The sequence below is a fragment of the Ctenopharyngodon idella genome, chromosome 12 (assembly GCF_019924925.1).
Source record: "Ctenopharyngodon idella isolate HZGC_01 chromosome 12, HZGC01, whole genome shotgun sequence".
In the NCBI taxonomy this organism is placed as follows: Eukaryota; Metazoa; Chordata; class Actinopteri; order Cypriniformes; family Xenocyprididae; genus Ctenopharyngodon; species Ctenopharyngodon idella.
The window spans coordinates 30,151,059-30,161,955 of record NC_067231.1 but is presented as its reverse complement, the minus strand read 5'-3'; the positions used below and the strand labels follow the sequence as shown (position 1 = coordinate 30,161,955).

At 38.4% G+C, this 10,897-nt stretch overlaps 1 protein-coding gene across 1 annotated transcript in view; it reads left to right on the top strand.

The window, feature by feature from the left end:
* The first annotated feature begins 9,050 nt into the window (after positions 1-9,050).
* The window catches only part of dnajb12b (DnaJ heat shock protein family (Hsp40) member B12b), a 14,083-nt gene continuing 12,236 nt past the window's right edge, over positions 9,051-10,897 (top strand). The window contains exons 1-2 of the mRNA XM_051915380.1: positions 9,051-9,310; positions 10,620-10,773. Of these exons, the coding sequence (XP_051771340.1) occupies positions 9,178-9,310; positions 10,620-10,773 (287 nt within the window). The 5' untranslated portion in view covers positions 9,051-9,177. The remainder of the gene's footprint in view (positions 9,311-10,619; positions 10,774-10,897) is intronic.

Below are 10,897 nucleotides of genomic sequence, written 5' to 3'. Positions count from 1 at the left end.
ATAGGATCAAATATATAAAACAAACATTCATATGAAACAATACGTATGTTTTCATACACTTTGGTTTTAGTATTATTTAATCAAAAATGCCTTTTTTGTGTGAATCGATTTGTTCGGACTGTTCATATAAAGGAATTGATTCACCGATTCATTTAAATTTATGTGGTGAAATCTTTTTTATTTTTGAAGTTTTTCTATTCCTTTCTCTCTTTTTTTTTTTATTAATTTGTAACAGGAACAAATTATAATTAAATACTTTATAAATAAATTATTATAAATGTTTTTGAGTCACTTGTAAAAAATATTTTTATTAATTTGCAAAGGGAATAAATTATAATTAAATTAAATATTTATAATATAAATTATATATTTATATATTTTTATAATTTATATATTTATAATTTATATATAAATTAAATTATTTATAATATATTTATAAATATAAATAAATTATAATTTAATTATATTATCTCATTGTTCTTTGTCATTTATAATTAAATTTTTTTTTTTAATTATTTTCATGATTTGTTATCACAACATTTTTTCTTTTGTCAAATCAAATAATTAATGTGGTTCAGATAACATAATATTTTGAGTTTTTGTTGATTAAATCAATCACCTTCATTGTATTAATTGTAATTAATTTTTAATTTCATTGAACTCAACTTACTTTTTTTAAGTTGAACCAACAATTCCTTTTTACAGTGTAGTTTGGCTCATTATGAACTGCTGTAAATTATGCAAATCTTATCAAGATCAAAGTAGCTTAACTGGTATATAAAACAAAGTATTTTATTAACAGGAATTCTCAATCAGTCCAGCGGGAACCTGATTTTCTCACACGCTTGTGAGGAATTCCTCAGCTGTCTGAAGACTGAATCATCTCAGCTATTATTTTTAAATTGTGTTATTATTTCTGTGCTTTGAGATACATTTCATACTCTTCTCTTTTTGAATATATAGTAATTTTCATCATATGTACCCAGTTAAATGTCATTATCAAAACTTTCCACATACACCCTTCAGTTGCCCATATGATGGGCAGTTCGCCAAGTGACCCTATGACAAACTGATATGAAGGATACACACTGGTAATTCCACAAGATCCGATCCGGATAATGATATTGACATGACATGATGTTGGGTGAGATCATTAAAACCTTTGCTCTTATTTCACCACAACACGAAACACGCTCATCCACAGCAAAACTGCAACATCCACATTACAAAAGATCTATTTCTGAAAGTTAATAAGACACATTTCTGTTAAACAAAGCCATACACTCTTAGATAAAAGGTCCAATGGGATTCCAGAACTCTAGACTCAGTTTTAACGAGCACTTTATGCCAAAAAGGTTCTATAAGGAGAAATATCTGAAATGACTGCATAATAGGCATGTCTAACGAGTTATAGAGTGATAAAGTATGTTTACGAGCTGTTTAATTCTTAAAATTGCATTAAGATTAAAAATGAATTGATTAATTAAAACTAAAAAACCCAATTTGCAGTGTATCATTCGCACGTAAATTGTTTTAAAGATAAAGTAAAGTATGTTAACTGATACTTCGGACATTACCTGTAATGTTTATGATCTTTTTAGAGCAAGATAAGCTATATATAGAAATTGTTAAGATAGGTGTGTCTCACTGATCTATATAAATTATATAATTCATTCAAGAATACATTCAATATTACAATACATACAAGCCCCTATTACTTTATTGCACTATATTGTATTAAAATCCAAGGTTTACCATGCATCATCTTGGAGCGACAGTATAAATGCTTGGAAATAAAGCTTCACATCGTTAAATTGCAAGAAAATGGTTGGAAAAGTCATCAGTCCCCTGATTTAATACTTCGTAGAGCCACATTTTGCTTTAATTACAGCCATTAATCTTTTTGGATGTGTCTGTACTAGCTTTGCACACCTAGATTGGGGAATATTTGCCCATTCTTCCTTGCAGAATTGCTCAAGTTCAGTCAAATTCAGTAGACTGCTCTCTTCAACAGATTTTCTATCGGATTTAAAGGGGGCCCCTTTTCACAAGATGTAATATAAGTCTCTGGTGTCCCCAGAATGTGTCTGTGAAGATTCAGCTCAAAATCCCCCACAGATCATTTATTATAGCTTGTCAAATTTGCCCCTATTTAGGTGTGAGCAAAAACACTGTGTGTTGCTTTAAATGCAAATGAGCTGCTGCTCCCGGCCCCCTTTCCAAAAGAGGGCGGAGCTTTAACAGCTCGCGCTTCGGTCGCTCAACAACAACAAAGCTGGAGAATCTCACGCAGCCAAAATGATGAACGGTGTTCAGCCTTACATTGTTCAAACCGGAGTCGACACTGATGGAGAGACTCAGGAAGAAGTTACAACTTTTAGACGTTTCTGAATGGTTAGTGGATAAATTTATGTAGTTGCTGTGGAGTTGATTCAACTCATCCACTAGCATGTGCCATCATGTTAATCTTTTGTGTTGAATTGACCCTCGTTTGTGAAGCAGTCCAGTGTAAAATGACTGCATGTCAACAACACTCTACTACAACAACTCTTCCTCTTCTCTAAAGCAGCCCAACATGGCCCCGCCCCCTTTGTTGCATGTTCTCGAGGGCGGGGTTTATGTAAATTTTAGGGTTTGTGATGTCACCAACGTGGGAAGAAGCTCGTTGAAGTCCTTAAAAAGCGATTTCTGTAAAAGAAAATATCTTTCTGACGTAGAACCTGGACTATGTTTACAGCAGGGAAGAGACAAAATTATTGAATAAAGTCGTTATTTTTGTTTTGTTTTTTAACGACGTCTTTAGTACCTTTCTGGGCCTTTAAAAGTGCAACGGTCTATGTGTGATTCAGATACCTCTCAGATTTCATCAAAAATATCTTAATTTGTGTTCCGAAGATGAATGAAGGTCTTACGGGTTTGGAACGACATGAGCATAAATAATTAATGACAGAAATTCTTAAACTACCCCTTTAAGCCATTGCGTTGTTCTTTTGGCGGTATGTTTAGGATCATTGTCGTGTAGGAAGGTGAATAGGTCGCCCATCTTCAGCTGAGGTTTTCCTCAAGAATTTGGATGTACCTCGCAGTATTCATTTTCCCTTCAATCCTGAGCAATCGCCCAGTCCCCGCTGAAGAGAAACACCTCCGTTGTGCTGAGTTTGGTGTGCTGAGTTTGCTGGGATTTGATTTCAGGCTGTTCGACAAATAACTACTTCAGAGGTGTATAATGATTTTCTATAGGCACTTTAAATATTGTTGAGCTAATAATTAATTTAACCATTGTTTTAAGTTGTTATCTTTACTGCTTTAGAAATACATGCTGTTGACAAAAACACTGTTGAATCATTTACAGTTAGGGTGAATTAAGAGTGATTGGTACATAAGGTCAAACAGGACTATAATACAGAGTTTATTTTCTCGCCTTTCTCACCTCACAATGTGTGAAAATAAAAATGTTTCTCTAGCTGTGAGACCACATCCTCAAAATTGGGTGACCCCATTGGTGTAACACCAAGAAGGTGGGCGGGGCAGGCATCAAACAGGAAGTTAACTCTGAACTAGCATACAGGTCATAAAATCGTTGTAACTATTATTTCACACAAACCTTTGATGGAAACATGAATACATTGGTTTGGGTGGATGGGACTGCATGGTTTTAGGTGTTTGGGACAGTGCTTAAAGGCTTTTAAATTAAGAAAATTATTAACCTTGCAATAGAGAACCGTTGCATATGCTCTGTATGCTCTAAATTAGTGTTTCCTGACCTTTTAATTTGTGCAACCCCTAATCAACCACAAAAATTTTCATGAACTAGCTGGATTATGCTAAAATATCTAATTCTGAAAATATTATTTCCTTCAAAGGTTTGTGCAGTTTATCAAACAGTTTATTTCATCCAGATGTTACCAAAAAAGGGTTTGGGGTAAGTTTACATATGTTTTTAATGAATTGTGGACCATTTGTTTTTTGATTTGATTTGTTCAATGACTTTTGGACTTTTGGCTTTCTTTTACCTCAGTTACACGTGTTACACTGAATTGTGGATGAACATTGAGAAATTTGGACAGAAATACACGTGGACTCTTAATAGTGATGAATGGGGAAAAACGAAATCTTGCTTATGAAATTATATCAAAGTATGAAGTAACTTGTGTAATAAATATACTTAGCCTAAATCAATGATAAGATGTGCTGTCTCAATCACCCAAAGGTCGTGTCTCGATCACCCAAATGTTACCAAATAAAGAGGGTTTTGGCTCAGTTTACATAAAAGGGAATGTCACGCATCCTTTCATTACAGTATAAACTTGTTTCATGTTCAAATGGATAGGGAACATCTTCAGTATTACAGAAAAGTATCATGTGTTGGGCTATTGTTTTTCATTTATGACAAGAAACCTTACACAAGGCGGAAATTCAAAAATGAATTCTGCCCCAATCACCCTTAATTTATCCCTACTGTACTAATAAAAACAATATTATATTGCAATATAATTACATAACCACAGTGAATAACTGTACATGGCGAATAAAGTTGTATGCGCATGCCTTACAAAGCATAAATCTGTATTCAGGTTAAGAATAATTATTGTGATATTTTGTAATATAAATGTTTAGGTGTCTCGTCTGTCAGCTGATCTGATATTCGCTACTGTAATGAAGATGAACGTAACTTTTAATATACAGGGGAAATTCCTGACTTTAAACAAAAAATAACCTTTTAAATGTTTCAGACATTTGCATTGTAAGAATGTAGAGGGAGACTTTAGATAATGAAACACTGGTTTGGGCTCTTTTAGGGTTCTGAGGAGGAATTTGCCAATGACACATTTGCCTTGAGGAAGCTGTTCCCACGCATTTTGCCCACGGCTCTGGGATGGAGAGACAAAGTTGTTCACCCCTCAGAGCCTTGCAGGACCATGTCTACCTTAGTGGCCTGAGCATACTCAAGCTGGATCCGTTCTCCACATGATGGCGGTCCTTCAAGTGTTCCACGCTATGGATGAGTCTGTCCCAGACCCTGCTGCTTTCAAGGAGCTGTGCAGTGCAACCGACCTTGCCCTGTGCGCTACTAAGTCAACGCCCCAGGCGATCGGCTCTGCGATGGCCAGTTTGGCGGTTCTTGTGGAAGTGTAAGTGACAGTGAAGGCCAATACTCGGAATCCAAGTTTGGTCACACACATTAGGAGTAGTGAGTAGTGAACACACACACACTGCAAATTGTGGACACACACACCCCCGGAGCAGTGGGCAGCCATTTTGCTGTGGCGCCCAGGGAGCGATTGGGGGTTAAGTGCTTTGCTCAAGGGCACCTCAGTCATTTCCTGATGGTATTGAGACTCGAACCCGCAACCTTCGGGTTACCACCTCTAACCAACTCCAACTTTCTCTACCATCTTGATCCATACTTGATACTGAGATCAAGGGCACGGACAAAACAGCTCTCCTTGACTTCCCTAGTTTTTCCCATGGGTCTGTTTGACACTGTGGTGGACGGCCGAACGCTTCACCCACTCTCTGGCACCACAAGCGTCGCTCTCCCCGCCCTAGTGCGGCAACCTGCCGCTCGTGGTGCTCCAGCCGCTCGCAACCCGAAGCCAGGCTTTGGAAGCCGTTACATGTGCATCAGAATGAGTCTTGGAGAATTCGCCAATTCGCTCGCAGAAAACCCCGGTTCGGGGGCAGTGGTCTCAACTTCCGTCCAAGGCAGCAAATCTCATGTCCTCCGGTCCGAAGTAGAGTGCTTATTAGCGAAGGGCGCCGTAGAGAAAGTTCCGGCAGCCCACAGCGAGTCAGGCTTTTACAGCCGCTACTTTCTCGTTCCAAAGAAAGATGGCGGCCTCAGGCCCATCCTCAATCTGAGACATCTGAACCACACCTTAATGAGACGGCCGTTCAGAATGCTGATGCGGCAAGCAGGACGAGGCCGAGAGCCGTGAGAACGGGGCGAGGCCGGTGACGTGATTGATGATGAGCGTGACCTGTGCCGCACCAGTCTCGAGTTTCTCACAGAGGAGCTCCGGGAGCATAAAAGGAGGAGCGACAACAGCTTATGTGTGTTTGTTTATTTATTATAGTATTGTTGAGCGTTCACCAGTTCCCGCCTTCCCTGATCTACGAACTGTGTTACAGCTGACATTGAAGCAAATCCTCTCGCAAAATCCGCCCTGAGAATTGGTTCTTATCAGTGGATCTGAAAGATGCATACTTTCATATCCAGATAGCCCTCCATCACAGAACTTTCTGAACAATATTCGGAATGTCTCCGGCACATCGCATATTTATGAAGTGCGTGGATGCGGCCCTCACCCCCCTGAGACGGAAGGGAGTGCACATCCTATATTATCTTGATGACTGGCTTGTCTTGGCGCAGTCGAAAATCAAACTGTGCACACACAGGTCCCTGCTTCTCAGCCACTTGGAAAGCCTGGGGTTCTGGATCAATCTAGCCAAAAGCTCGCTCTCTCCCAGCCAACAAATTTTGTTCCTTTGATTCGGACCAGATGCGGGCCCGACTCTTGCCAGAATGCTTTCTGTAAATTTACCGGCTTACAGCGTTATTCAAGGTCGGGGTCTTAGTTCCCCTCAAGACATTTCAGCTGCTGAGTCTGACTGACACATATGCCTTGAGGAAGCTGTCGCTGGGCATTCTGCCCACCCATGGCTCTGGGATGGAGAGCCAAGGCTGTTCACCCCTCTAAGCCATGCAGGACCATGTCTGCCTTAGCGGAGTATACTTTGCGGCCAGTCAAGCTGGATCTGCTCTCCACATGATGGCGGTCCTTCAAGTGTTCCAAACCAAACTCCTCCAAGCTGTGGAGCTGGGTGCAGTTTTTGATTCGGCCCATATACGGGCCTAGCTCTTGCAGGAGCGTTCTCTGAAAATTCAGCGGCTTACGGCGTTATTCAAAATCGGGGTCTCACTTCCCCTCAAGACATTTCAGAGGCTGCTGAGTCTGATGGCTGCAGCCTCCTCTGCTGGGCCTGTTGCACATGCGGCCTTCAATAATGGCCCGCCCTCAATCTCAAGGTGACTCACGGTTGTGTCAGAACCTTGGAAAGCGCACCATCTCTATCAGTTTTGGGGTGGATCTAGGGACAGTCTCCAGAAGAAAAGTAGTCACAATGGACGCCTCCAATTCAGGTCGGGGCACCCTGGAACGAAGATCCCTCATCTTGTGACGTTGCATCAGTGTTGTCCTTCCTACAAGAGCTGCTGGATGTGGGGCGCAACCCATCCACGCTTAAGGTCTACGTGCCGGCTATCGCGGCACACCACGCCCCCATAGCCAGAAAGTCAGTCGGTAGGAATGACTTGATAGTGATGTTCCTGAAGGGGGGCTAGAAGGTTGAATCTGCCTCGATACAGTTCTGACACAATCCTTAGGGCCTTTCAAGGCCCTCCATTAAAGTCGGCCGAGCCGTGGCCCCTTTTGCTTAAGACTGCCCTTCTGCTGGCTTTAGCATCGTTTAAGCGATTAGATGATCTGCAGGTACTCTCAGTGAGCGCATCCTGCCTTGGGTTTGAGCCAAACAACTTCAAGGTTGTCCTCAAGCCGAAGCATAGCTATGTAACTAAAGTGCTCTCCACTCCTCTCAGATAACAGGTCATTACTCTCTTTTCTCTCCCCGCTTCTGAGGATGAGCAGTCCTTATACCTTCTCTGCCCAGTCTGTGCCCTCAGAGTATATGTAGAGCGCTCTAGCCATTTCTGGCAATCAGAGCAGCTTTTTTGTGTGCTTCGGAGGCCGCACTATGGGGCTATCAGTTACAAAGCAAAGGCTTAAGATTTTAAAACGAGCAGTTCATTCATAAATCTGTAAGACACGGAGGACAACAGAACGAGCGCGGCGCTGAAAATAGGCGGGGCTACATAAGGTCTATAGAACTTTCTTTGACATAAAAGTTTCTTTAAAATTCAAGATAGGAGTCAAGAACCCATTGAACCTTTTTTTTTATTATTATCTTAGAGTGGTATATCAGCCAAGTTGTTTTGTCTGCCAACATTTTATTTATGTTATATACAAATAGTGGATTAACAATCTCTAATTTACTGAAATGAATGTCAGAAAGGTACACAGTGTTTTGGGATCACAACAGTTTGTTCATCCACACAAGCCATTTCACCAGCATACACACTATGCCATTTAGAAGTCTCTTTGCATCCAGTGTAAATGGAAATAGTCACACTGTGGCACTTTAAGTTGAATTATAGCGCCACCTACTGTGCGTTTCTTAAAAGACATTGAATGTGATTATACATGCCTTACACGTATGACCACGTTATTATTGTTAGATTGGCAAAAGCATATTGATTCGCATTTGCTGTATCGATCAAATTAATCTAACTGGCCTATGATTTAATCAGAAATGGCAGCGTTATTCAGAGAAGTGTTGCGTTTGAACGCGTCATCATTCCTCGCCTGGTGAAACTGTTATCTATAGAAATAGAAACAAAATGGTGGAAGGGCTGTTGGTCTGAGAGTATAAGATGGGAGGGTTTTATTGGCCCAGACGCTTCCTTTAACTGGCTAGGTACAATTATTGTTATGATTATTAAAATTTACCAACAAATAGACATATATAGACAATAAGGAACTAAAGTAAAAGAGAGAGAGAGTGCTCCTAAAAGTCTAAATAATAATAATAATAGTAATTCTCATATTTGATTTAATTTAGTTTACCTTCGTCATTGTGCTGAATTGAGAATATTATGCTACTGATATTTCTGCAATATCTTTAAATGGCAGAAATAGTAGTAGTGGTGTGTTTGTGTGAGATTCTGATTCTGAAAATGATCCCGACCACCGCACATAGATTGCATAGTCACGTGGTACCTGTTACTTTTCTCAGCGTTGATCGGGATGACCCAGTCGCAGCAGTGTGTGATTACTCAATAACATAAACTAGAACGGATTTCAATTTAAATCTCAGCTAAGAATCGTTTGAATTAATACATTAAAATAATAATACTTTTGTGATGCACAAACATCACCAACAAAACCTCATTTGAATGAGAATCGTGCTTTTTGGGCCAGCATGCGCCCCCTGGAGGAAGAACCACAACTTGGCGTATCGTAGGAAACAGTTATTATTATTAGCCGACAACATTTGCAGCTCAATGGTGCTGTCTCCGTGTGTTTATCAAATCAGCTGGTGTTTCTAAGTTGTTCAGTGATGGAGGTAAACAAAGATGAAGCGGAGCGATGCATCGAGATCGCGCTCGGAGCGCTGGAGAACGCGCAGCCGGAGAAAGCGCGCAGGTTCCTGGAGAAAGCGCAGCGGCTCTACGCGACGCCCAGAGCGCAGGGTGAGCGACTGAACCCGGGCTAATCCAGGCCCTGATCGCCCTCGCTTACTCTCATAAAGCACTGAACACTTAGCAAGCGCATTATTGGATCGTATTTGTCACTCATTGAATTGTGCATTCAGGGGAAACGAGCAGTTTTGTGTTTCATCCACGCGTAATGTATCCGTGGAAATCTCTAAATGTCGTTCAATCCGAATCTGCAGTTCTGGCTTAAACACAGAGATGTGATTGTTCGTGTTTTTATTTTATGTGTTCTGGCTGTAGTGTTATATAGATGATGATGATGATGATGCAACTCTTGCATACAGGTCAGATTGAGATGTCATGTTAATCTTATTAGACAGCATATTAGGGAATAAATCTACTTTGCATTCTTCACCCTTAAAATCATATATATATATATATATATATATATATAATTTTATTATATAAAATATAATATGTTTGATTTTCTTAATTTTTTTCTTAATATTTAATTTTTAAATTTTCTTTAAGCAGAAATATATATATATATATATATGCTTAATTAAATTTATAAAAATAAATTATATTTTATATATATATATATATATATATATATATATATTATAATAAAATATAATATATTTGATTTTCTTAATTTGTTTCTTAATATTTAATTTCTCAATTTTCTTATTTTCTTTAAGCATATATATATATATATGCTTAAAATTATAATATATATATATATATATATATATATGCTTAAAATTATAATATATATATATATATATATATATATATATATATGCTTAAAATTATAATATATATATATATATATATTTATAAAATTTTGTTATATAAAATATAATATATTTGATTTTTTTTAATTTTCTTATTTTCTTTAAGCATATATATATATATATATATATATATATATATATATATATATGTGTGTGTGTGTGTGTGTTTATATAAAATATGTTTTTCTTAATTTTTTTCTTAATATTTAATTTCTCAATTTTCTTATATAAAATATAATATATTTGATTTTCTTCATTTTCTTGTTTTCTTTTAAGCAGAAATAAATATATATGCTTAAATAAAATAAGAATATCATATATATATATATATATATATATATATATAAATGGAAAATATTTAGTTTATATTATGCATTGTAGATGTATTATTTATTTTTTCAGTTATTCAGTTAATTGATTTAAATTTTGTTATATTATTTATTCATATTTTCACAGTTTTTCTTCCGTCTGTTTCGTCTCAGTCTCTGTCACTCAGGTCAGTTGTGTTGATTTGTGTGTTTAACTCATGAATATGTATTGATGGTCAGAGCTGCTGGAGTCTCTGGAGCGGAGCGGCGAGGCCTGGTCTCAGAACAGCGCCGCAGGAGCTCGTCAGCGCAGGTCTGGGGTCAGCAGTAACGGCGCCGCGCCGGCGGACTCCAGTAAACCCTACACACCGGAGCAGGCCGAGGCCGTCAGACGGTGAGTGAAGCTCACAGCTTCTGTTTGATGGCAAAACATTTTTTGACTCACACGGTTGACTAAACAACCTCCTGTCAGACAATTCTTAAAGGAATCATATTCTACATTTGCAGTATTTTATAGT